Consider the following 27,436-nt stretch of genomic DNA (forward strand, 5'->3'; position numbering starts at 1 on the left):
GTACTTGCTTCTTGTTAAAAATAGAACATTACTTAACTAATTTAAAATCCAGATAATTTTCCTTGGGAAAAAAATTAGCAGCAAACCGTTTAGGGGCTGGTGGATTTCTTTGTTTCTTAAGGATGGTAAAGATTTGTGCGGAGACATCAGCCAAGAGCAGCTTTCTGAGCTGTTCCCTGCCAATTGCTGACAAAGGCAGTCCTAATGAATCATTCTGAATTGTGATCATGTGCTACCAGCCCACAGTGAGCTGCCAAAGAGGAAGTGCAGCTTGTTTTCTTTCATTTTCTTGATTCCTATGCTGTAGGAAGATGAAAGGAGAAGGAGGAGGCAACAGCGGCAGCCAAACTTAAATAATTCTGACGATTCCCGATATCAAATGGAGGCCCCTGAGTGGGACCCACTGAAAAATGACACCCTTCCGCCGACCCTGACGCCAGCTGTCCCTCCGTATGTGAAGCTGGGCCTGACCATTGTATATACTGTTTTTTATTCACTGCTTTTTGTGTTCATCTACGTCCAGCTCTGGCTGGTCCTTCACTACAGGCACAAGAGGTTCAGTTACCAAACTGTCTTTCTGTTTCTGTGCCTGTTTTGGGCCTCTCTTAGGACAGTGCTCTTTTCATTTTACTTCAAAGACTTTGTCACAGCAAATTCTCTCAGCCCCTTCATCTTCTGGCTTCTTTATTGCTTCCCAGTCTGCCTCCAGTTTTTCACCCTGACCCTGATGAATCTTTACTTCACACAGGTAAGCAACAGATATTTAGTTGATTAAATCTAGCTGAATGGTAAAGCCTTATTATGTGAACATCATGAGAAAAATGTAATTTACAAATGTACCTTGGCAATGCAAAAAGCAAATTTCAGTTGTTTATTTTGGTACTTTAACTTCTGGTCTATATGCCAGTGATCAGTGTTACAATGAAACCGGAGCCTGAAGTGATCACTGCAAGAATATCAATTAACATGTGTACTATCTATAAAAATAATTCAGAGATTGGAGAAAAAATGTATAGGAGAGCTTGGAATTTGGACACCCAAAATGTCATTTTATTATTATGCCCTATTATTGTTATTAGACTTTAAAAGCCTCCTGTCTTACCAGGCTTAATTTCTGTGTGCAGTCAGAATTGTAAAGTCTGATTTTGCCATCAACAAACCCCCAGTCCCCGTTTCTTAATAAGTTGGCTGACGTTTCACAGTGAGGTTTCTATTTTGTGTATAACAATCAAAACTGCTGATGAAATCCTACTGTGGGCCCAAATTCCTTTAAGGATCTGTATTACAAACAGCTTTGACACTGTTCAATAAGTGGTAAGTGTGGTGCACAGATGCACCCTCTCTGCCAAGGACTCTCTGATGTAAAGGTAAATTCACTGTATATTGGAGTGAAGGAAATAGTATCTCCATTTCAGGAAGAGGTCTTTAGAGTGTATCTGTGCCACGGACATCTGAGAAGTCAGATGAGTTAAGCTGCACGGGGCTCCAGGTTGCTGCAGCTAGAATTGCTTGGAAATATTTATGGTGAGCATGGTGATCTTGCACTTGGCTGAAGGACGGGATATTGGCATGCTGAGACAAAGAAAGGCTGCTGGGCTTGCCTAAGATCTCACAGGAAACTTGCAGGAGGGCAGAGTCTGGATTCTTTACCTCCTCAATCCCACTGCAGTGCCTGGAGCAGGATACCAAGCCTGCACTCATACAGCCTTGATCAAAGTCCATTTTCCCAGTGCAGGAGAGTATCAGGAGGAGGTCAGGAGAGTATCAGCCAGGCCTGGAGCACACCAGGCAGTGCTCAGGGTGCTTTGGGTGTTGCTGTGTGCCCCACTCGGAACCAGCTTGGTGCCTGGGGCTGGTGCTAGTGTAGTCCCCATGGTGTTTAACAGTGCTCTGTAGTGATGACAGGCCTTATCAATTCTGAACAGCCTGACTGAGACATCAGGCTGCATGCAAGGGCTGCTGTCCCAGAGCTGGAAAAGCAGCAATGGTAAGCATGACAGCTGTAAGAAGATCACTTGAGTTATAGAGGGTATTAAATACTTAGAACCACATACCCAGTTTTGTGCTTAGGTTTGCTCTCATGGATTCAGTGTCTGAAACACCTGCTAACTCACCCTGCTCCACTCCCTGGTGCTTGAGATATATTAAGGGATTACAGGAACCTTTCATCTGCATACTACTCAAATCCAGCTCAGGCATGTGGTTACCTATGCTTTATCCCATAGCTGTTGTGAGAACCATTTGATAACCGTGCAGCTTCCCAGGGTCAAATGTCCATCAGCACATCACAGTGCTGGGGCTAAGTCACAGACTGGGGTCACACTCTTCCCTCAGACACGCATGTGGGGCTGCTGTGGAAGCCTGGAGGCAGAATGCAGCATCCTGGCTCTTGGCCAAGAGAAGCCTGGCTGGAGCGAGCACAGGGGGCCACAGCAGTAGTGTCAGCACTCAGGAGGCTTAGTGCTGCAAGTAACATTCCTTTTGCCTGAGGAAGATCTGAAAAGACAGCACACAGAATGCACACATATGTCCTTTTCACTTATTTTTAGCATTGTTGTCTGATAGCATACAGGAAGTACAAGTCAGTGGTTGGAAACGGAAAAAAAGCTAAGGCTGTTGATTCTGCCTTTGAGACAGAATTCCTGCTTTGTCATCCTGAGTTCTCCTGATCTTCCTCTGAGACCCTCTGAGAAAGAGTGGAATAGTTACCCATCTTAAAGAGCTGCTGTGAGGCTTTTGAAACAATATTTGCAAGGGACTTTCAGAGTTTGTGATGTGCGTCATAATCTTTAAATACCTTGGGCCACTGTAGACAGACTTAAGAATAGTATTGTTGTTTGCTCTAGAGCTAGTTGCAGTCAGTGAAATTTAATCTCAAATGTCTCCCCAGCTGAAACAAAGGTTTAAGAAATACAAGCACAGCCATTCTACAAATGCATGACAGAATAAGTGCATATATTTTTAATTCACTGTTATTAATTCTTTACTTCTAACCATTAAAAGGTGGTTTGGCTTGAAATTCAGCATCTTCTATATAATGTTCATCTAGCTTTCCACAGTAGACAAGCAAGAACTAGTGTGAAAGGGGTGGAGAGAGAAAATTTTGTTTTCAGTAATGGCTTAAAACTTCACAGACCTGTTTAGAAACAGCTTTTATCCTTTTATTCTCTAGAAGACAGGCAAGAAGGGTCTGCAGATGGGTCTCACTGCATGAAACCCCTTCTATTTCACTAGTACTTAGCTAGAGGGAAAGAAGTGATCTGTGTCTAGTATAGGTACAGAGCACTGGAAGAGATTCCGTGGGTTTCTGGAATTCGTAGGTTGTAATTATTTTATCTGCTGTGCAGCACTCACCATTCCTCAATGTGGCACTTCAAGGAAAACCTATACATGTAGATGTGAGAGGAAAAAAAGTGGTTAAAAAAATACTGCAAATCCTCCTGGCCAAACAAAAAACTCATTTGGCAAGTGCTTGAGGGCATTTTTGGAATAACAAGCACCTTTGAACTTGACAGAAAGTTGGCCACAACCATTCTCTTTTTTAATAGGTATCCCAAAGCCATAGGGAATTTCAGATGTGTTTTATGTGTAGCAGGACAGATGAGGCCTGATGACATCAGCACAGCAGAGTTTTGTCCCCAGACTTGAGCATCAGCAGCTGCAGCAGAAGAACCTCTAGTGTGTTGGAGCAGGTTGCTAAAGCAGGGGAGCTATGCACAAAAGAGAAGTTAGAATCAAAATAGTTTTGACTCAAAATGGGATCTTTGCATTAAGAGCCAAGCTCAGGGTCCTTTGATGCAGTTGTAATGCCCTACTTAGCGTATGTAGAAAGGATGCTGCAGATAAAGCTTATAGAATATTGGTTACTCTCAGAGATCCCATACTGGAGAGAATGAATATGATTTTTAATTGAATAAGTAAATGTGTTAGAATTTATTAATTCCATGTCTGTATTAATTTCCTTCTAAAGAAAAATAATAGTGTGATCTACCCTCTCAGGAGGGGAGGCCCTCTGCCTACTTGGAAATCATTAAAATAAATCTCAAATGAAGATGAGATCCTGTGGCACTTTTGTAAAACAGTAGCACAACACCAGCAAGTAACAGCACTTAACAGTAACAAGACAGAGCAGCCCCCTGATCCTGATCTACCACATAGGGAGCCAAGGTGCATTTCCACCTCCAGAGACCAAAAATTTCATAGAGATATTTGCCTCAAACATGCAGCTTCCAATGTTTTATTTTCTGATAAATAACATATTTTCCACTTTAAAGGGAAAGAAGTGGAGGATTCCACAGTGAGGCATCCCAGGCTAATGAAAAATGTGAGGATTTCAGGACTTGGATACTCCTTTATTTATGTCCTCAGATCTTCCCTGTCCCTGACAAGGGGACACTGAGATGAGTCCTCAGGCTTTACAGTTAGTGCTGTGAGTAAAAGAGTAAAGAGGCTCTGGGAAAAAAAATAAATTGCCTTTTCTGATGCATGTGAGGGGTGGGTAGAGAAGGACTTGGTTCACTTTGTCCTGTTTGTTCAGGCTTTGCACTTCCCTGGGGAACAGAAAACAAATGAAGCAGGAGAGAGGCTAGGATGGAGGGTTACAGGCTCAAAGAACAAGGTCAGGGCCAAAGACCATGAGCTATAAATTTCCCTTAAAATCCCAGGCCTCCCTTGTGGCCAGGCACAGAAAACAGTTGGGTGGGCTCTAGGTTTTGTCATCAGGTTGGGAACTTCTCCAGGATGGAGGGAAAGTAGTGCTGAGCTAAAGAGCTGTGAGACAGTATGGGTGGAGAAGGCTGGTAGGCAGATTTTACCTCTCCTTCCTCCTCCCTAACCATCTTCCCTTTTCTTTGGCATCTGGATTGAGAAACTTACCCTGCCTCCCAGGCAGTGCTGATAAAATCAGGGACTTTCAAATGAAGAGAAGTTGTACAGAGCAAGACAGTTCTGAGGGGAGCTGGCCATGCCTGGCAGGGTGAGGTAAAAACAGCACAAGGCTTTCAGAAAGTTTTCAGTGGAACCAGAGTAAATGGTAGCTCTGGGAGGAGAATTAAGAAAACTTCTCATTCTCTAATTATTGAGGATAGCATTTCAAAAGTTTTTACCAGTGAGAGAACAGAGAGGGCTTTTTATTTTGGAGAACTTTTTTAGCAGAAAGTAATAAATCATATATTATAAAGCTTATTATTAATTTAAAACAATATTTCTATGTATATAGAATTACACAGGAGTCTATCTGCATATGGTAAAGCATCAGCAAATATGTTCTGTAAAATGCTGCCCTTACTATTGTATCTACAGAAGACAATTGCAGTTGCAGATTGGCTGGCTGTCAGCATCTGACATGAAGGATGAGGTCATTTGACTTAGAAAATAATTTGATAGGAAAGCTGCTCTTGAAAGTTTACTGTGGCTGTCAGCCCCCACAATCATCCCTGTCCTTTTAGGACTATTTTTACCAATTTGTGGAAGACTGAGGATGGTAGTGAGTCACATTGCCCATGTCTGTAGGCATTACAAGCTGTGTAGAATTTAGAGAGTAGAGGGAAAACTTGCCTGTTTTGGGAAATCTGATCCAAATAAAAGAATGAACATGGAAGAAAGAGAGAATGGGGAAGGTGGGCCTGGGACTGAAAGATAAGCAGCCAAAGAAAGGTACATGTGCTGATGATGAGACTGTGGCATTATTTTCAGGTTTCAAAGGGAAGTTTGCATGGAGTGTGACAGAGGAAGAGAGAGACTGTGATGAAAGGAACTGGGAAGGAAAAATGCATGCTATGGTTCTTATAGGGTTTTTGAAGTGAGAAGTGGTAAATAAAGCTGAACTTCATTCCAGTGCAGAGGGCCAGCTTGAGACGTATGCGAGCATTTACCACATATCTGAGGCTTTTTGGTAAGCTGAGCTGTAGCTCCTGTAAAAGTGAATTGATCAGCTAGCACAGGAGGTACAGCAGAGGTTTGTGCCAGTCATCACATCAGTTCAGCTAAATCAGAGCATGGACACGAAAATTGCTCCAGGGAGATTTTATTTTTCTTTTACTTTGGGAATATCTGTCTTGGCTTTGACAGCTGTTTCACTGATACTTATAGAGCCAAAGTGGCTCCTGATTAGCTGGAATCCCCATCAGCTACAACAGTCTGGCCCTGTCTGTCTGCTCTGCTGCCCATCAGCTCTCCAGAGCTGTCTGCAGCCAAGCTGCTGATGAATCCCATGCCATCCCCACTCCTGGGGCCTGGTAAAATGTCTCTAAGGTCAGCTGTTTACATCAGTTCCTGCAATGGGAATTTTCTCTGGCTGTATGAAGAGATTTTTGGAGTCCTTTTGAACTGCTGCAGTTTTATATGCCAGACATATACCTCAGGGGAGTGGAGGAGGGGGTGTGAGAATCTCATTTGAGGTTTCCAACCCTTTAGCAGAAACAGAGAGTCAAAACAGGATATTTCTCCTTCAAAGGACAAGCAGAAGGGGAAATACTTTTAAGTCTAAAAAGTAACCCTTTAGACATAAGAAAATTAGCAAGGACTTTCACTGCATTTTCCATGTTCATCTTGAGCCTCCCTGAAAGATCTTTTTAAAACAGCCTACTCTCTGTTTGCTGTTTAGTCTATTCTTAGGAATAGTCTGGTTTGCTGGAAGACTTACTTAGATGACTCAGATATTGACTGGAAGTTTTCTCAACATTGCTGCGAGGAGGGGCCATTGAGCAACCAGTCTCTTGAGCTAAATGCTAAAAGCAAAAAGCTGCACCCACACATGTGAGGTATATTGAGATCAGCTCCTGCCATCCTTACTCCCACTGAACAACCCTTTATTCTGTGACAATCCCATTGCTTACAGCAGGGCTACTCATGAACTAAGGCCCCATCAGTTTTTAAGCAAAGGTGGCAGAATCTGGCTGCCTGTGCTCCTGCCTAGCAGTGAATTGGTAAGAATTCTCCATGCCTTAAAGTGTAGCTTCCATTCAATATGGCATCCTTTCAGTTTGGTTGGGTTTTTTGTTTGTTTGTTTTTCTTTTTTGTTTTGACTTAGTTTGGTTTTTTTGTTAGTTTTTTGTTGTTTTTTGTTTGTTTGATTGGTTGGTTTTTGTTTTGGTTTTATTTTTTGGTACAGTACTTGTTTTCTTTCTTAATGGTCATTTTGCTCTGAAAATTTTAGAACATGTATCACCTGGGACAGGTTCACCAAATGCAGAACCACAGTAACAGCTGCTTTGATGATCTTGAATCTTGATATCCCATTGGATCTGCAGCAGGAGCATCACATTTGGTTTTACCGAAGTTATCCATGGAGATTTTGCTGGGCAGTGGTCTTGGATTGGTTTATGTGACAATATTTTGTGACTTAAGAGGGATGAGTAGATAATTTTTGGGGAACCACTGGAGGTGGTATTTAGGAACTTAATATTTGTTAGGTTTTGTGAAACCAGAAAAACTCATTGCCCACTGGAAATTGCTTGTCTTGTGAAGTTCTTTGCAGAGGCTCTGAACTCTGAAGTTCTTTGCAGAGGCTCAGTGCAACTCCTGAAAGGTGTCATAATTAATGGTACAATGTGCAGAAGTGATACTCACAATAGGTGAAGATTGTGGAGTGACCCTAGAGATGAGGATTACTCATTTAGTTTCACTGAGGTCAGGAATCTGCTTCCTCCCTCCCTTCCAGAATAAGCAGGGTAGGCAACAAATCTTGTACAAAATGTATCTGAGAAGTATTTTGAACCTAATCCCTTCTCTGAAAGTGACAGCTATTCTTTATGCACAGCAGAAGTGCAGAACATTTGCAAGCCCCTTGTACCTTTTGTTTTTAAAAGTAAGTAAATAAAACAACCTAAAACTTCTGCCTGAACTCCTGTGAGATTTCATGATCCAGAAATTTGGAGAATGAATCACAAAACTCCTCAATAAGGGATACTATCAGAGATGTTATCTATTTGAAAACAGTATCAATGGTTGCAGAATATTTTTACAGATTTTTTTTCCCCCAAGTTTTCAATTTAATTCTCAGTTTGCTGAAAAACTCTGCTGCTTCAGCTAGTGCTAAGCAAGCTGATGCATCACAAAAATAATTTCCATGTCAAGGCAGCTGTTTATAGTGAATAGGAGTTAAATGACAAGTTGTTCCAGGAGATCTGGAACAAGTTGAGCCTGATTTTCTCCAGATCTATGTCTCATGATTGACTCTCAGTTGTTCCCATAACTGGAGAATTTTTTACAATACTTTGCTATGAAGACTATCTCCTATTGGGTGATGTGTAGAATCATTATGTAGGCTTCTTCTCACAGAGGACATATATTAGATACATTTATAGAACTCCTTTTTTCCATTAAGTCATTGATTTTTAGAAGGATGGTAAAGGACCATGTATTTGATACTTCAAGCATTTTCCCATCAGTTTTCTGAAGTATTTTAAGATTAGTAGAGGCCAGATAAAGAGGCTGACAGGCAGACACATGTCTACAGTCACATTGTGATCATTTAAGTCCTGTTTTGTTGGGAAAGCATAATAATCATACCAAATATTATGCAAACATAACTAAAGGGCATGCAAAACCAAGGTAAATGGATAAGATAGCATAACTTGAGGAGAAAATGATTGGGAAACCCAGAATAAGTCATACATCATGAGGATTTTATAATACTTGTAACCAGTGTGCATTGTTGTTGGTTTAAATGAACATTTGTAAATTAAGTTTTTGTTTTGGAACATTTGTAAACCAAGTTTTTGTTTGGAAACCATGTTAGCTTATAAAAAAGCAGTGATACTTTCAAGTGATTTTTTTAATAAATAAGATACAAAACATGGTAATATATTTTTGTATAATTTCTGATGATGGTTAAACAACTATGACTGATTGCACCTAGCTACATTGCAGAAAACTTGTTAGTATTTCATCTTTTCTGGTACAGCGAGCCAACTGCTGGGCCTGAGCTATCCCTCTGTAAAAGCACGTATTGCTGTACAGTGAAGAGACAGTCAGCAGAAGCCAAATAATACCTCAGAGTAAAATAATGAGTTTGGCTCTCAATGGCATCTTTTTGGCAATGCAACATGAATGTGAAAGTATATATCTAATTTCAGGCCAGGCTACTATGACAGGCTCTTCATGGGAGCATTTGGCCTGGTGTGAGCTGGTCTGTTTGAGAGACATGTCCTGTCAGGTCATGTAAGAGCCTACAATAACTTCCCTCTATGGTTATGCTGGCATTGATCCTTTTGTTAATACTGGTATAAAGGACCTTATTCCTAAACCAGAGTAAGTGAAAATAATAGTGTAGATAGTTTGTATACAAGTGCATCTGATCACCTGCTGAGTTGTAGTACATTGCTTAGAGCTTGCCTGCCATGGGTAAGCAACCCATGCAAATCCGTTATGTAATGGAACCTGCCATGACATATCTTGTGGCCTGTGAGACAGAATTGCTGTGACTCACGCTGTCTTTCTTTGCTGACGTGTATGCTATGTTTGATGCAATATTGTTTTTGTTTTGCAGGTGATTTTCAAAGCTAAGTCAAAATATTCCCCAGAGCTACTGAAATACAGGTAAGAACTTTGCAAACATTCAGTGTGGGAGGGAAGAGCAGCCATGATGTATTTTCTAATTTGTGATGCTCATATTTCAGCTATTCATACTTGTATGCCGATGTTTGATGATGATGATTCTGAAGCCACCTTCTTCCTATGACCTTTAGGGGACTGTGTCCTTCCTCAACACAGGGATCATTTTTAGACAATCACATATTTCAAAAGCAAATATTTCAAATGCAAGTGGAAAACACCCACCCTGAGGATTTGTTTATTGGTTCTTAACATTTGTATAACTAGGTAAATTCAGATCCAGTGCTGAAGAAGCAAAGGGATGTTTTGGGTTTTTTGACAGGAATAAGTGGGAGTGGGTATGTTTTAACCTGTGAGGTCCATGTAATAGAAGTCTTAAAAATTTTGGGAAGATGGCGGACAAATTGTGAAGAGAAAGAGCCTGGGAGAATGGATTCAATTTCGTGATGTGTTTGGGAGCTTACAGATAACCGCCCCTGACTCCATAGAGCTGAGGTTATGGTAAATTTACATTTAGGTGGAGAGATTCATTTGCCATCTTGTTGTGGAGGAGAAGCTGTCAGGATGTATTTGAAAGAACCCCAAAGGGCAGTAATGTCCAGAAAGCTCAGGAAGAGCTCAATAAATTAATGTTTGTTGTGCCAATGCTTAAAAGCCTCAGTTGGGCAATGCTGTTTAGAAGGAGGTGAGAGAGAGAGGTTGTCTCCATTCTAAAGAAAGAATTTACAATATGAATTCAGGATAGGAAAACAATAATTTAAACTGCAATCTGACTTGTTACTTGCTGACTGTTAGGAGTCTGTATCAACAGAGCAAATATCACTGCCCTTCTCTTGAAATTTGTTATCCTACTGGTTTTTCATACAGCTTGTGAGTCAATCATCTGTTCCAAGTGCTTTGGGAATCATGTTTGGTATAAGGGCAGTACAGTGAGAGCAGACTTGAGGTGGGCTGGGGAGGGCATGGGAAATGCAGAGTGTGATGGCTGACTCAGGAATGTGGACTCCAGGCTGAACTGCAGCTTTGAACCCCCCTTTTGCACTCTGGTTCCTGTGAGAAGAAAATCCAGGAGTATGGGTGGGCAGACAAGCAGAGCACACCCCAGGCAGGTCCCCCAGAGCAGATGTCGCTGCCCCTGATGGGGCACACAGGCAAGAGAAACAAAGAGGATGGCTGTGCACAGAGCCAGCTCAGGGTGGTGGAGGGCTGTCTGTGGACAGGTTCCTGCATGGCTTTAGAGGTGAGAGCTAGAAGCTTTGAACCTCATCTGTTCCTGATGCTTGTGGCAAGGCTTTATTTCTGAACACTGCTTGAAAATGTCTTTCTTGAAGCACAGGGAGCTTGTGATATTTAGTCAATGCCTATGAAGTGACTCCATTAGCAACTTGCACGTAGCTTTTGGAGCATTTTGTTCCTAAATACAAATGTACTGTGGCTAGAATTACTCATGCACAGATTACCCTCCTCACGAGAGCTCCATGTTCACCCTCACTCTTCCCCACTGGATTTCTAATACAAATCACTCTAGGATCTGGCCTAGTTTTTTCTTTCTTGTTCAGCTCTGTCAGTAAGGGATTTCAGTTGTATTTTGTTTTAACATCTCAGTCTCAGCATGAGTGTGGTTAGTTTGTCTAAAAGAGCTATATTAATAAAGCTGACCTCATTTCCTATCTTACACAGGGCAATTGAAATTATGTAATATGTGCACAACCACAGATGAATTAATTGTAACAAGCTAGTGAAAGAACACAGACTTACACAGTGGCTTGTGTTGGAAAGGTTTAAAGACCATCTAGTCCAACCCAAGTCCCATGGGCAGGGACATCTTTCATTAGATCAGGTTGCTGAGATACTGAGGGAGAGATAACTGATGGAAAGATGCAAGGCCTACACTCAGGTCTGGAATCTGCACTTACTGAATCTGATTTTTCTTCATTACTGAATGTCCACTTTTTCATTTTTTCCCTCCATTTTCTTTAATAAGTGTAAGACCCTATTGCCTGGTATTGCCATTTTTGCAACAGATGATGGCAACATAAATGGGGCAACTGAGAGGCAGGACTTCTGTCTGTGTACTGACATGGGTCTCAGAAATCAGAATCATTTCAGATACCAAAAAAACCCAAAAAAAAACCAAATAAAATCTTATAAATCCTATTGGGATCCGGAATCTTAAGCAAACTTTATTCAAAAGACCCTTTACAATATTAGTAAAAGTAAACAAAATCTTTAAACAGTCCTTCTGCCTGTCTCCCTGGATTTGGGGATTTCTTACCATCACCAGGTTTTTGGATGAGGTTTACTGTGCTGTGCCTGCATGTCTTGTTACACACAAGCCTCAAACACCATACAAAATACAGTCATTTCAAACAGGTTTTCTTGTTAAACGAGGAAAATCTCACTGCATTTTTTTGAGGTTTTGTTTTCTACTCAAAGAAAAACTTATGGGTGCATTCAGCCTGACACAGAAGGAACAGAAGAGCCTGGCATGTGTCTTCCCCAGCCAAACCAGATTACACAAGGCTCCTTTAAAGATCAGTCCCAAAGTGGGGATTAGGCACAATAGGCCTTTGAACTTTCACTTGCACTTTCACTGGTGCAATCTGGAAACACCTCTCCTGCCCTGCTTTTCTGTTTTCTATAAAACTCCATATGCTTCTTCATGCCTTGTAGGTGCTCTTGTAGTTGAATTGTAAAGATTCTTTCTGTCTTTAATCTGCTGAGACCCTAAAGCCCTTCCCCTAGAGAGACAGTGCATCTCTATCAGTGCTTTTCCATAAATTTGGCAACAATGCTTCTATTGCATTGCAAATCAGGCAGCCATTTGCCCAGCCACATCATGTTAATAAGGGGGCTGGAGGATCCTCATGTGAAGAGCTGCACAACTGACTGGCCATGACAGCTCACCCTGGCACATATGGGAGTGTGTGGGCATGAGAGTGTGAAAGCACCAGGATTTTTTTTGCTGTCTTTTTTTTTTTTTTTTTTTTTGGTTTTGGGGTGGTTTTTTTCCCGAAGTCTGCAGAGGAGGAGCCTGGCCTGGAAGCCTCTCAGCCTTGCTGGTTGCAAGCCGGTTTGATGCTGCCTGCCAGCATGCAGGCTGTGCTGCAGCAGAAGGTCCTTCTGGCTGAGGTGAGCAAGAGGAGGGCATGTACTTACAGTCCCACAAGCAAGGCAGATGTAAGAGTGTGCCCTTCCTCACAAGCCCCCACAAGGGGACTAGAGATGGGACTTTAGGAGGGGAAGGAAAGGAAGACATGTGATCACCATTTAAAGACTTCTGAGCTACTAATAAAAGCTGTAAATGTACCACCATTACAGAGGAAACCGTGTGAGAGAGGAGCTTCAGGAGTGCAGTGCTTCCTGCATTAGACTATGAGGTTTAAAGGAACTACCTCCAGCTGCTTATCCCAAAAAACAGAGCCCTGCCCTGGAAGTTAAGAATGAGCACAATCTTCCTGCTGAGAGGGAATTTCCGTGGCTGGCAAGGAAAAAACAGCATCCTTGCTCACTGCCAGATATAGCTGGAAAGAAAGGCATTGATTCACAAGCTTTTGGGCTTTCAGTTCTCCCTGTAAGACAGTTAAAATAGCTCAAATACCTCCTTTCCTGCCCTCTGAAAAGAAGCCAGCTATGCTTGATTCAGCTTTGTAGCATATTCTTTTGGGTTAGCATTGATGCTAACCCAAAAGAATATGAATGTGTGAAAGGAAAAGATCCCCACTGGGTAAAGTATTGTTAAACAATTGGAACCAGATTCCTCAGGGACAGTCTGCATGTTTGTTGTCAGCCAAATTCAAAGTTCCCAACAGGCATGAAAAGCTGGGGCCAAAACCTCTTGTTCAGTGACTGCAGATTATGCATTTTATCAGTAATTTCCTTGGTCAGCAATGATAATGAACTAAGCAAATACTTTAAATGGAAGCATGCGCTTTTTTTTTTTTCCTAATGGAAAGCCCCACAGGTTTGTGTAGGCATAATGAGGAATTGCAAGCAGTAATAAATAAAAAAATTACATACCATTTAATACCTTGATTACATGGTGTGCTTACATTGTAAGTATCAGTGCTAGGTAGGTTGGAAAAGAACCAGATGGATAAAAAGAATCCAACTCCTGGGCTTCTGTCTGTCACATTTTGGTTCCAGGTCTGCTTCTGTGGTGGTGTAAACACACATTTTTCTTGGCCTAGATGGCAACCCAGAATCAATATGCATAGTTAAATTTCTTGATGTTTCTTTCAAGAGGTTGACCATGACCAAATTGCTTAGGAAAAGAGACAGAGATGGAAGCTAGGGAACCAGGAACTTGGAGATTTTTCCTGCTGTTAGACACTTCCCTAATTGGATATCTGATAACAAACATTAACAGTCAGTGATGCTTTACATGGCAGTGGTAGTATAGAAAAACCAGGGTCAAAACCAGACCATTCCAGGCAGAGGTTTTTTCTGGGAGTGATTAGGCAGAGGGTTTGTGCTGTGTAGGAAGTGCACGGTCTCAGAAGGTTCCTGTATTTTTGAACTAGTTTTTGAGAACTGTGATGTTCAATTCCTGCTGCAGTCTTCCGTGTTTTGCTGCTTGATATTAGTTGCTTTAGTTACAGCTTGTTGTGTAACTGTAAAAACAGGTTTGAAATGGGCTAGGTTAATCTCTCCAGCAATCTGGAGCACTTTGATTTTGGCTCAGGCAGCTGGTTACTCTGTCAGCTGTGGCAGCCCAACACAGGCAGATTTAATTTCCCAGAGTGCAACTTCCATCTCATGATTGACACTTGCTGAACAATGTTGCTAAAACTGTTTTCTTCTCACTCTCCCAGGTTGCCCCTCTACCTGGCTTCTCTTTTCATAAGTCTCCTCTTCCTCTTGGTGAATTTAACATGTGCAGTATTGGTGAGGACACAGAATTCAGAGAGAAAAATCATTGTCTCTGTCCGGGTGGCAATTAATGACACATTGTTTGTGCTGTGCGCTGTTTCACTCTCCATCTGCCTGTATAAGATCTCCAAGATGTCTTTAGCCAACATTTACTTGGAGTCCAAGGTAAGGTACATTTTCAGTTCTTTTCAAGTACCTTCTGAGATACAAGGGCAGTGCAAGGCAAAGCCACAAAGCCTGAGAGCTGGAGGCCTTAAACTTCACAGGCTGGCCATTGTGTTCAGTACATGAATTAAATATTAAATGGTAGCAAGAGAGCTTTCGGTTAAAACCAGGGATCCCAAATATATGGTTTTGAGGCAGATTTTGCATAACTTTTAGGCTGGATTTTCACAGCTCTTTTTCAAGCAGACACTGCTTTTTCTGGGTCCCTTGTCTGAAGACCACTTCATTTCAGTATTGCAACATAGAAATGGCCTTACTTCAAAATGCTTCAGCTTGTCAAATCATTGACTAAGTTAACTGTTTGGGGTAGCAGCATGCTGAAGATAAGTCAGACAGAAAAATATGAATCTCCCTTTATACACTTGCATATTCTTATAGATGATGAGAATGTGTTTTAAAAGACTTAATATGTTATAACTCAGCCAGCTGGGGAAAAGGCTTAAAAGGTGTCTCCTATTACACTACAGGACGTTCTTTAAAGAAATATTGTTAGGTTTATAACTTTGGACACATTCAGTGGTCAAGGAGCTGGGTGGCATCACATAGACATGCAGTGTTTATTATAAAATCAGTGGAGATGTTTTGTATCTATAAATAATGAAACAAGGTTTTCAAAAGCCCTTGCACTTGCAGAAGACAGTTAAATCTTGAATTATCAGTTTAACCAATAATATATTGCTGTTACCACAACAAATCCTTTAAAAATTTAAGGTTCAACTGCTATTTATAAAACCTTATCACAGAATTCCTCTCTACATTTACCTAATCAGATGAAATAAGTACATTTCCTGTTTAATCAAATCCGGCCATGCTGCACAACAACTAAAAGTTCAGGGATGAATAGAAGATTTAAAAACACAGCTCAGTTTTGTTTCTTTCAAGCCTGTCATTTGCTGACCAAAGGGCACTGGCAATGGATTATTTTTATTAGTAAGAAAAGTTTTTCTTGTGCTGCCAATCAGAGAAGCATAAATCTCTGTAACAAAGCAGTGTTAACCTAAAGGAGGCTTTGGTTCTGTTTTAGTTTGGTTTTGGTTTTGTTGTGTTTTCTCCTTCTGCAGGAAACCCAACCTTCTTTACTCCAAACTATTTCACAAAACCTAAAGGATCTCTGATGTTACTGCAGACAGGAAAGGACAGAACACTCAGCTGGTGAAAGTTTGAATGTGGAAATGGGAGTTAAAGAGCGATTTGCTCCTCCTTTCTGCTGACCTCAGATGGGAGTTCCTCTGAGGGTTTGACTGCACATACTTTAGGGATACAGATGACTGAAACTAGCTGTGAATAAAACATCCTGGTTTTATCTGCTACTGTTATGCCAAAAAACTATCTAGTGAAGAAAAATTCATTCTCTGCAGTGATATGACAGAAATACTGTTGGAGATAATGCATGCTCTGTGCTCCATGTAGGTAGGCACCAGTACTGGCAGCCTTTTATTTGCATTTCCCATTTGCTGGCATATATCTTCCAACCACATGTGAAAACACCTTCCTCTCCATCACCTGGCATGGGGAACCATCGTGGTGTTCTGTGCCAGGGCTGTGCCAGCACCAAGGAGGTGCACAGCCCTGCCCTTAGGTGCTGACTTGGGCTAGTTCTCTGGTGGGACACACTACCAGTTTGAGGCTCCCCTTCTTTTCTGCAGGGGCCTGAGACAGAAAAGCAATTCCTCTGGATTTATTTTCACTGCTTCCTTCTCCCTTCAATAAGCCACTAAGTGTGTTTAAGCATTTGAAGTGTATGGAAACAAAGCCAGGACACTTTTATCTGCTTTTTTGTATTTGGTGGGACGGAAGTTTGTTAAATCTCTACACATTTAACTATTAACTGTTAAAGAATGACAGCTATGTAGGGAAATCTATACAGGGAAATACCAGCCCTGTTCTGCTCTTTGCTTCTGCTATCTGCAATCTGTAAATGCCACTGAGCTGGAGTATGGTATGTGCCAGTCAGCAGCTTCTCTTTGCTCTCTCTCCCTCGGTTTCCATGACAGCACCACTGACTTGTTAGTATCTAAGGAGAACAGAGAAGTGCCTAGCAAACATTTCCTCTTTAAAGCATTTCCTGCCTGCTGGTATTGCCACAGCTTTCACCACTTCTTGCTATGGATCTGGCTTTAGTTTCTGAGTAGCTGCAGTCTCTTGGCTCACTCCTGACATGGCTGCAGGTTATGGCTTGGTGAATGGTGGTGTTTCCAGGCTGTTATCAGCTGGAATTCAGAGACATTGACTGCGCTGGGTATTTTCAGAGCCCGGCTGTTTACTGAACCAATGTTATTTTGCTATTTTGTGTATACTCACAGTGGGGGGGGAGCAGATTGAGGAGCTGGGTCAATAAAGCTGCAGGGCTAATAGTCACCAGCATGGGTGAGCAGCACTGGAGCCCTGGTAGTCTCCTGAAGCCCAGGAATTCAGGACATGGTGTTTTGATGACCTCCCCTGATACTTCTTTAGCCCTTCTGCTGTGTCTGCTCTGCCAACCACAGTGCTTTGAATCTCTGACCCTCAGTTGCAAACCTGGAAGCAGTGTGTGAGCAGAGGGAATAAGATGCAGACTTTCCAGTCTTCTGCACTGGTTTAAAAGGTCCTGTGGCAGGGAAAAGCAGCTTCTCTCTTGGCCTGTCTCTCTCACATAGATGAAAGGAGCCCATCCTCCTGGTGTGGGTCTCTGCCAAGAGAGGGAGAGGGCAGGGCTAGGGAAGCAAATGACTGCAAGGCAACTTACCTCTAAATGCACACAGCACATTAACCCATCTTTCTTCCTTTAGCTGTGCAAAGCACTATTCCAGAGCCAGCTACAAAGAATTTACTTGAAGCTTCTTTCAAAGCCAGTCCCATTTTTGTACCTCTGCCTGCCTCTCTGATCAGACTCACACAGATCCCTGCAGCCATGGCTCCTGGATTCCTTCCTTCCTTGCTTTCTTCCTGCTACAACTCCTGTGCTGATGTCTCAGCCCCTGACAGTGACCCTGTCCACTTGACATAGTGGCAAGTCAGGCACCTACTCCTCTCACTGGATCAAGGTCTCTCCCCTGCATTGTCCAGTTTTTTCTCTAGGGCTTAGAAACTGTTCCAATTTCACACCTGCAGTCTCATTCCTCCCCTTGTACTCAAGCTGCCACTGACTGCCCTGCCATGGCCACTCTGCTCATAGGCTGTGCTTCCACTTTGTCTCCTCTGTGTTGACATTAGCTGAGGCAGGATGTTCTGTTCCTGTCTGTGCTGTGTTTAAGTGCTGACTGATATGACCTGCTCTGTACTTGTGAAATTGGTGCAAAGCAAGCAGTTGTAAAAAGATGCAAGGTTGCATCATGCTAGCCAGCATCTGATACAGGATGCTCTATAGCTAGTGCAGAGCTGAAGGCTGAATTCTGTCACTCCACTTCATGCCAAGTGTGGGTCTTCTGTGTTTTCACTGCTCTGAAAATAGCACTTGTTCAATGAAATGTAAAAATTAGTCACAGCCCATCTTGGTAAGGGCTGGAACTGCTACCATTGCCTGGAAACCACTGTGCTGATAAAATGCAAGAATATACATAAAATAGGATATATTAGCCAAAGAAGGAAAGACAAAAAGTCAATTGCATGAGACAGACTAGCATGACAACTCTTGAAGTCCATGCAAAGCAAAATTGTTCTCAACTTCCCTTATGAATAATAACCTGTGCTTAAATCTCTTCCAGGGCTCATCTGTCTGTCAGGTGACAAGCATAGGAGTGACTGTAATACTACTTTATACCTCACGAGCCTGCTACAACTTGTTCATCTTATCGTTTTCCCAAACCAAGAAAGTCAACTCTTTTGATTATGATTGGTACAACGTGTCAGATCAGGCAAGTATGAAAATATTTGCTAATGAGAAAACCTAATTCTCTAGCTGATGATTGACTTCCTAAATGCTAAACAAGAGGAATAAATACATTCCTAAACAAGAGGAATAAATATATTCCTAAACAAGAGGAATAAATTTATTCAAACCCTATTTTATTTCTTTTATTCAAGGCACTTGTTTTGCTCCTGGAATAGAAATATCTGATAATTTTGGCATAAAGATAAAAACTTCAGTTCTGTGCTAAAAGAAAAAAGTAACCACAAGACAAATAATTTTTAAAAATCAATCTTTTATTTACCTTGATTTTGTTGTCAAAAGAAAGAGCACCTTTTCTTAAAACATGTATTTTTTCCACTGTAAAGACTGTATTATACTTAGAGAAGCAGAAAAACAATACTTGATTCCACTGAAATGCTCAGTTCTAAGATATCATAACATCTCCCACTGCCATCCAGAGCTGTGGGGTTATTTACTTTAATTCTGGAATTAGCATGATAATTTCTGTTGTTTGAGGATAAGGCTATGACTTTTCCCAACTTTTATTGCAAGTGACAATTCAAACTAAAAACCAACAGTAATAAAAACTCTAAAGGAAATAGCAGGGGATTCTTTGTTGAATTCTAATAAATTTCAGCATCTAGCTCCTTTCTTTGCTTTGAAGAATGTATTTAGGTCCCAGTATTTTTCCAGCTCTGGGCCAGGTCTGGATGATGAGTATCTTTTGTTTGGCCTCAAAATCCCATGTCTTCCCTGCAATCAGCAAGCACCTGCAGACCCTAAGCAGTGTTCCCAGCCATGCAAGGACCTTGTATTACCCAGGTGGCCAAGCAAACCTGCAGCCATTAACAAATTTCTGTTGAACAATAGGTAAAACTCTAATTAAGAAGTAGGTAAAGAGTAGGTTAGGATTGTCCTGAGGACCTTGTTAGGAGTAAGTTGAGTAGGGTCTGTCAAGGGACCTTTAATCAACCCTGCTGCAGTGCAGAGAAGAGGACTGCAGGTGTTGCCAATGGAATTGGAGCACAGAGGTTTAGGCAGAAATGCATTAGGCTCTGACTTTCTCCTGAATCAAACAATTTCCCTCTTGTTAGGCCCTGAGGAGTTGCTGCTGCTCCTGCTGACCCCTTGCAGGGGACAACTTGTTCTCTGACTCCTACAGTCTGGAGTAACAGGGGCTGGTATGGCCAGATTTACTTGGTCCTGTTTGCCCTCTGGAGGCCAAGGTTGTTCACTGGGGGCTCACTGGAATGCTTTTTAGCCCTTGAGTTACTACTACATTTTTTGAACATCTCTTCTGGCTTGTGACATTAAGGTTGTATGGATTTTTGGGTAAGTTATTTGAACTATATGTAAAGGGCCTGGAATGAAAGAGTGGGTACTCATTTTGGTACCAGACTCAAAAGACACTTTTAAAATTACAGCCCAACAAATGTACTGTGGTATTGCCTCAGGTCACCGGTGAGAAACACCCTTTTCTCTTCTGTACAAAACACATGAAAAAACAGGATTTGCCCTCTGTAGCTATGGGCAATGGTGGAGATCTAGAGAGAAGATCACAGCTAGTGCTGCAGTGCCAGCAGGGTTATTCAGCCTTAGAATGTGCACCAATTTGAACAGATCCAAGCCTTTCATTTTTAAAAGCGATGCCCTTGACCGTTGATTGTTCCTTTACAATTATCTCCAGCAGGAAAGGGACTGGCAAACTAGTTTCTCATTACCTGAATTTGATCACTTCATCAAGTGATTGCTTGCCAGGCTTTTAAGCTGGGAAGACCCCTGCATTAAACAGATATTTCTGAAGGCAAGATAGCAGGAGGAGGAAAGGGAAATCAGATACCCAAGATAGCATATTGATTTTTTTTTTTTTAGTATGCTTTTAATCATTAGCCAGGTTGATCTGGCTCTGCAGAATGGAATTTCTGGCATTGCCCCCTGCACCTTCAAATGAGCTGCCATCTTTATTTTTAAACACTTTACTCTTTTACTTTTCAACAGGCAGATCTGAAATGTCAGCTGGGAGATGCAGGTTACATAGTGTTTGGAGTGATCCTTTTCATCTGGGAGCTCCTGCCTACTTCCTTGGTTGTGTATTTCTTCCGTGTCCGAAACCCTACAAAAGATCTAGTAAGTGAAATTTTTTAGTGTATTTGCTAGTGTAATGTCCAGGCAGATCTGAGGGGCTCAGCTGCTGAGGGATCTTTTGCTTCTTTACATTCTGACTTCTCTTTTTCAATGTGTCCTCGGCAGAAAAAGAGCAACCAAAACTTCCCACTTCTTTATGCTAACTCCTCTTGAAAGAAACTGATCAGGTTATTCAGAAAGAAAGGCCATGTGTTTATCTAAAAAGTTTATCTAAAAAATCAGGAACTTTCTTAAGGGCGGGGACAACTTCCCTTTGAGATAATGCAGCACGTTATTGGAATCAGTGGAAAAGGAGTTTGTTATCCAAACTTGGCATCTTTCATCACATAGCAGTGAAAATGGTTGTGTGCTAACAGTTCAACAGGTTATGAAATAATAGATTTAATTTTTTCCAAGTCAAAGACCAGTGGCCATAATAAGCACCTGCTGATTTGTTGGCTATTTCAGAAGACCAGAGATTAAGGTGAGAGTTGTAAGGATAATTCCCAGTAAATGTCTTTAATATCTAAGTAGTTAATAGATGGACAAGCATTTTTTTGTAGCTGCAGGCAATGTCTCCAGGTTAGCTGGTTGACAGGCACACAGGCAATACCAGCCCTCACTAGGATAACTGAGGCAATGTCTCTGTTTCTGTAGGCCAAATAAAACCAAAGCTAATATTACTCAAAAGGGATGTGAAAGGTAAATACAAAGTAAGAGAAACAAATAACAGAATAATTTTCTAGGCAAGGTGATGGGTTTTATCCTCATATGCACATTTCAGAGACAATGCTAAAGCCAAGATGGACAAGGAAGTAATACCTGACATTGCACTAAGAAACCCCATGGATCTCATTGTCTGTGACCAAAAACATCTCAGCCTCACTCCTGCTTAGGAGTTAACCAGGACAACTGCACAGAGAAGAAATGTTTTTAAGTATAGGCCAGAGGTCCTGCTCTTTTAAAAAGTAACCACAGAGAGATCTCATTTCATTTAAAGTGGTCTTATTAAGGCTAGACCTGGCGGCCAAGTTTGGATAGTGTGGGGGAGATTCAGAGAGAATGAAAATAATGGAAGTGATCTAATCACTCATTTTGAAAAGCTGATCCAATGAGGGCTTGGAATCCTAATCAAACAAGAGCTCAAATGGAGTCAAGCAGGCATTGTTCTCCCACAAGAGCATGGCAGTAACACGTATAACATATTTTTGCATTGTAATTTGCAGAAAGCCTTAAATCTCCATAAAGACACAGTTCAGAAGAGGCAATCAGTGATATTGCCTCAGTATCTGCAATTGTATCCTGCAATCAGTATCACTTCTTTTATGGATAACTTTTTTAGGGTAGACATTATTTGTCACATGGGTTAGGTCATATATAGATTTTTTTTTTAACATAGGACAAATATTTAGTGGAAGACCAGAAATAAGTAGAACTGAACAAAAAATGAAGATTGTAGCAAAAGAAAACTGAACTAGGTTGCCACAAGAGGGAGACCAAGGGCCACAGGATTTTAGGCTAATGCTTTCAGTAGGCTGTTTGCCAGAAAGCATGGGGTTAGAATTAAAGCTAACCCTCCTTTTGTTAGAAAAATCATAACAACGAGTCTGATTAGGTAAAAATCAGAAATATTCTTTATTTTTAATAAACAATCCTGAGAAATAGTTCTTTGGTTTCGTGGTTCATTTGGGACTTCAGTAACAAAAAGTTCAAGTAGAGGCATTCTGCATTCAGCATTACTCAAATATGAAATAATTCAGTGAATATTAAATAATTCACTGAAATAATCAGCCTTGAAAGAGCTGTCTGTTGGCTCTGGTGCTGACACAGGGTTACAGCAGCATGTGGCCCTATGCCTTGCCATTTCTTTAACCAGACAAATGTTGAAAACGGGGGCATGACAGAGGTGCACTTAATCCTCTTTCCATCTTTGTCAAAGTTATTTAACACATAAAATAAAGGGGGAGATCAAACTGCTCTCCTTTTTAAGGCCATGGAGAAGATATCACCCTGGCTTATCCACAGGCACAGCAAACCCCTCTTCCTTGGGGATAGAAGCAGTGAGTCAGTGGTTGAGGCTCAGCAGGGTCTTAGATGTCCCTCTGTGCTGTTTCTGAAATCAAACTGATTTCTTGCATCTTGTATTTTCTGTTTTCTGTTCTGATTCACAGGGAAATAATGTGAAAATGCTTTGTAAATGAAAGAGTTATATGTACACTCCTTTCCCTGTTTTGTCAAAGGACCTGACCTCCAGGTTTGACCCTCACAGCACATTTGACCCTCACTGTAGATTAGATACTGAAATTGGTTGGAGAGGGCCTAAGGGACTTTTCACGTGGGGGTTTACTGAGCAGGACACCAAGCTTCAACAGGACCAGTTCCTATGGTAAGGGAGGTAAGGCACCAGGAGAGAGTGTTAGTAATGTGGGAGGAAAAAATCAAATCTCTTTAGATATTTCATACGCTTCCTTCAGCTCCTCAGCTGCTTCCTACTGCTCACTTCAAGTCAGCTGCCTAAAAGCATGAAGTGTCCTGGATGGACAGGAATTCAGCAGAAAGGCTGAATGCAGACCGGCGGCTTCAGAAGAAGGTCAGGTGTTAGCTAAGAAATAAGGATAAATAAAAGCTGTTGAGATCAATATCACTATGCTGGTAGAGATGAACAGTAAATGCAGAATTATTTCTGTTGTCTTCAGCAAATGCAAAACTGCGTGTTTTATTTTGGAAACCATGAGGCAAGTTGGCAGCAACTTCTTCTGGAAGTCAGGCACCAGGCAATTCATGAACAGCTATTTGATACATGTTGCAAATACTGACTGAGGTTTCCCATTCCCCAGGCCAATGCAGGAATGGTCCCAAGCCACGGCTTCAGTCCCAGGTCTTACTTCTTTGACAATCCCCGCAGATACGACAGTGATGATGATCTGGCCTGGAATATTGCACCACAGGGGGCACAGGGCAGGTGAGATACAAGAGTGAACCACTTGCTGCCCAAAACAGAAACTGGAGGAGGAGGAACTGTGACACACCACAGAAGACGGATGTGAATTGTCTAGCTGCAATTGCTGTGTAAATCCCAGCAGGGTGAGGGGAAGCTGGAGTGGACAGGCAGCACCGAGTGACTGTGGGGATCCAAGGGCTTCGCAGACACTATAAAGACACAAGAATGAAAATCGTTACATAATTTAAGAATTGTACCAATGTCCTGCTCATTGAAAAACTCAGGTCAGAACTTTGTTTCATCCTCTGTTTCTTCCCAGAGTGGCTTCAGAAATTCCATTTACTCATTCAAGTGTGAGAGCAAGACTGCCTAGAAAAACAGCTGTCTCCCTGCTCAGGCAGAGCAAGGAAAAGCTGGACAGCACAGGCAGCAGCTTGTGATGGTTGTAGCAAGAGGCCTTTTAGCCTAGGTTGCCTTGTGACATGGCTAAATATCTCAAGGGTGACTTGAAATGAAGGGAGCATTCCCACATGGTGAAAGCTTAGAAAAATCCATCAAACTGCTGAAATCCCACACAACCTAGAACTGGCACAAAATTCTGTCTTCTCTGCACAGGTGTGAGGTTTGGGAAAGGATTCCAGTCCAGGAAGGAGCAGTTCATAAGAAAAATGGTAGCACCCAATTCAGAGAAGGAAGGGCACTGACAGGACTCTATCCTGCCCTGAAAGGAGTCTTGGTCATGTTATCCCTTTGCTGTTGCTGTAGCTACACTATGATATGAATAGGTTAATGTTACCCAGATCTCGTTCTTGTCTCTCATTCAGGTGAGACAGTGTAGTCACTGACAGTGAGCCCAGACCATGGCTCAGTAAAGTTGCACACTCACTATTTACACTTATCAATCATCCTATTCCTGCATTAATTTGTTTTTCACATAGTAACTAAACCTATGGAGGATGCTAGAGGTGGTTTTAAGCCAGCCTGGTATCCCATCCTAGAGCCAGAGGGATCCTGTCTTTCATACTGAGCCATCAGGGAACCACCACACTGGTAACACATGCACAGCTCCCAGAGGAAGCCAAACCAGCCACATGCACTGTGTCATGATGCTCAAGGGAGAAAAGACAGCGTGGCAGAGCTGCAAACCATGTCCTGGGCTCTGGGACACAGACACAGGAGGTTTAGATCTCTGACAGGCCCTGCAGTGCCAGGACGTGTCAGGGATGAGCAGCACCATTTCTGGGATTTTCCAACACCTTCTGGAACAGCAATTCAAAAAAAAAAAAGGGGGGGGGGGCAGTCTTTAGTGAATTGAGAGAATCAGGAAATAGAAAATAAACACTTGGGCCAAAATAACTGACAGATCAGAAAAATAAATAGCTGCCTGTACCCCTGGTTGGGAGTTTTATTTTTGCACTTCAGCATGAGAACTATCTCTACATAATTCTATTTTCCCCATGTATTCTAACTAGGTGCTTTAAGAACCAATGTGCCAGTCACTAATTCTTCTATTTTCTTTCTAAGTTTCTCTCCAGACTACTATGACTGGAGCCATCAGAACAACAGCTTCATGGCTTACATAGGATCCCTCCAACAAGATCCAGCACTGGACACAGACCGGCCAAGCCCTATTTAACTTCAATCAACTACAGCATTCTAGGACATTCCAATATTAAAACCAATGTTCCGAAAAACAAAGCTTAGCAACTTTTCTTCACCTTTTGGTTTTAAGAAATTTTCCTATGCACACATAAATGAAGAACCTTGCCATGAGCTTTTCATAGTTCAAGGAGAAGTATAAGCTAATGATTTAAACTTTGAAGACTGTTCCAATTAATACCTTGTTCTAAGCCATAGTATTTTGGCTTTGAATAGAGTTGTTAGAAGGTATAATTTAATCACTTTTATGCTCATTTTAAAAGAGCAAATTTCATGAAGTGAAATGGCATAATTATTTTCTAAGTATTTTTATTTTTACACTGTGTATAGTTAGAAATACATGATTATGATCAATATACTGTAAACACATGAATAGATTTTTCAAATGCATGACTGTTGCAATTTTTATGTGCACATAAAAGCCTGTAAGAAAACAATATCAACCCAATTAAATACTGTCTTTTCAAGTTACTGCTATGTTCTCAGAGCACAGTTTACTCTGGATGTCACTGCTTACTCAGTGTGGTGTGATAGTTGGGGGCTAGAAGTTATCTGTACCCTGTATTCTTCTAAGAAAGTAAGAAAATTGTATCTTCTCAGCAGCTTTAGGGACAGTCTCATAAGAGTGGAGAGGGGCATCTGCTCTAACTGGAGCACTGTGAACTGCAAAACAAGCTGAAAATTTGCATGCTTGAAAAAGTAAAGCTATGCAATCATGTCCATCAATCAGATCTATATATGTATTACATGGAAGAGTAAGTCAAGTACCTCACCAGGGAAAGGGATAGGTAGAACAGTATAAATAAACAGACTTGTTTATTTATTAAGAACCTGGGAATTGCAGTGTGGGAATAGAACAAAAGTCGGGAGTACATAAAGCAGTAGAACCTTAAAAGTGCCTTTCTGCATAACAAACAAGCCAGGAAAGCTGTGCTTCAGCCTTTTATCTTCAGGGATAAATGTAGTGAGCTCTGAGGGGGGAATGGTGGATAAATACTATTCCAGGATGTGACATTGTAGAGAGTAAGCCTAAAAGTAATTATTACTAATCTAAGGCAAACAGGAACCATGACTCTGCTTCAGGTCTTTTTATTATGCCCAGATCTCAGCAGTGAAGAACTCTGCATCCCCAGCATCTCTTTGTCCTTATCTGTGTGGAACAAATACTGTAACTCAATCCACATTTTTCCAGGAGACAAATATACTACTTCCAGTAATATTTACTTCAATAAAAGTATTCCATTTTCAGGTGTACTAGAGCATCCACAAATGGTGGACAGGCCTCACGTTTTCCTCATGCTTGACTTCAGGAAGTACAAGTAGTTGTGCACAATTCTTGTGCACATTTCACAGAGGATATACAGGGTAAAAAAAGAAGGGATGGGGAGGAGATCTGATCAGATCTGCTTGAAAGCCAAAGGCAGAGCAGTGCCATACTCCCACATCAAGACTCCCACAGCATCTTTGGGTTTTGGGGTATTTGTAGGAAAGCCAAAGCATGAGCCTTGCTTACAGCAGAAGTAAACTATTTGCCCTCCCAAAGCTTACATTGCATTCTTCACATATATTCAGTGAAGAAAAAAGCCAATTAAACTATCAGTCAGATTAAAAGTAACCCAGGGTTGGGAGAAGAACTGAAATTTTATTAAACCCTTTGGAGTTCTACAATCATGTTTGTACAAAACTGCCTGAAGACCCAGTGCAAGAGAAGTCTGCAGGAATTACATTTTTTCTGTGCAGCTCTAACTGCTGTGAACAAAATGAAAGAGAATTCTGCACTTAGAACAAACTTCAGCCCTATGCCCAGTATGCACACAAAAAAAAGTGGAATGACAAGTGACTGTATCCAATCACAGTAATGAACTAAATACTCAGAAACACAGATTTGAACAACAATGTGAGAGGTACGATCTTTAATTTGTCATCACCTGTGTAACAGGCACTTACTAACCTAAGCTGGGGATGAAATATGTCTATCAAATTTTCAGTAAAATAATTCGTTAAAATGCATACATGGAAGGAAAAAGAGAATTATTTTCCTTTCAGGGAAATAATTTCAACATGAAGACCACCACTGGATGAACAAACCAAAAAAAATTAACAAAATTGATTTTATAAGCTATTCTGAGAAAGGGACAGAACAGACTTAATTTCTAAATACGTTTTTTTGTATCTTAAAACAATTGGACTTAAGCAGGGGCTATATTTGGCAGTATCTATACAGAAACAT

General features: G+C 41.3%; 1 protein-coding gene across 1 annotated transcript; it reads left to right on the forward strand.

The window, feature by feature from the left end:
- Window positions 1-217: 217 nt before the first annotated feature.
- Window positions 218-25,678, forward strand: GPR137B (G protein-coupled receptor 137B). The gene is made up of 7 exons (XM_050972682.1): window positions 218-748; window positions 9,492-9,541; window positions 14,371-14,593; window positions 18,337-18,490; window positions 20,485-20,609; window positions 23,444-23,568; window positions 25,072-25,678. Exons 1-7 carry the CDS (start codon window positions 380-382, stop codon window positions 25,181-25,183), a joined length of 1,158 nt encoding a protein of 385 aa, XP_050828639.1. The 5' UTR covers window positions 218-379; the 3' UTR covers window positions 25,184-25,678.
- Window positions 25,679-27,436: the final 1,758 nt, after the last annotated feature.

The sequence above is a fragment of the Serinus canaria genome, chromosome 3 (genome assembly GCF_022539315.1).
Source record: "Serinus canaria isolate serCan28SL12 chromosome 3, serCan2020, whole genome shotgun sequence".
In the NCBI taxonomy this organism is placed as follows: domain Eukaryota; kingdom Metazoa; phylum Chordata; class Aves; order Passeriformes; family Fringillidae; genus Serinus; species Serinus canaria.

Bases quoted from the DNA above. Each gene is read 5' to 3' on its own strand.
- GPR137B (XM_050972682.1), top strand. From the start codon at position 380: ATGGAGGCCCCTGAGTGGGACCCACTGAAAAATGACACCCTTCCGCCG. The intron at 9,542-14,370 runs GTAAGAACTTTG...TCACTCTCCCAG, and splicing joins CCAGAGCTACTGAAATACAG to GTTGCCCCTCTACCTGGCTT. The intron at 14,594-18,336 runs GTAAGGTACATT...AATCTCTTCCAG, and splicing joins ACATTTACTTGGAGTCCAAG to GGCTCATCTGTCTGTCAGGT.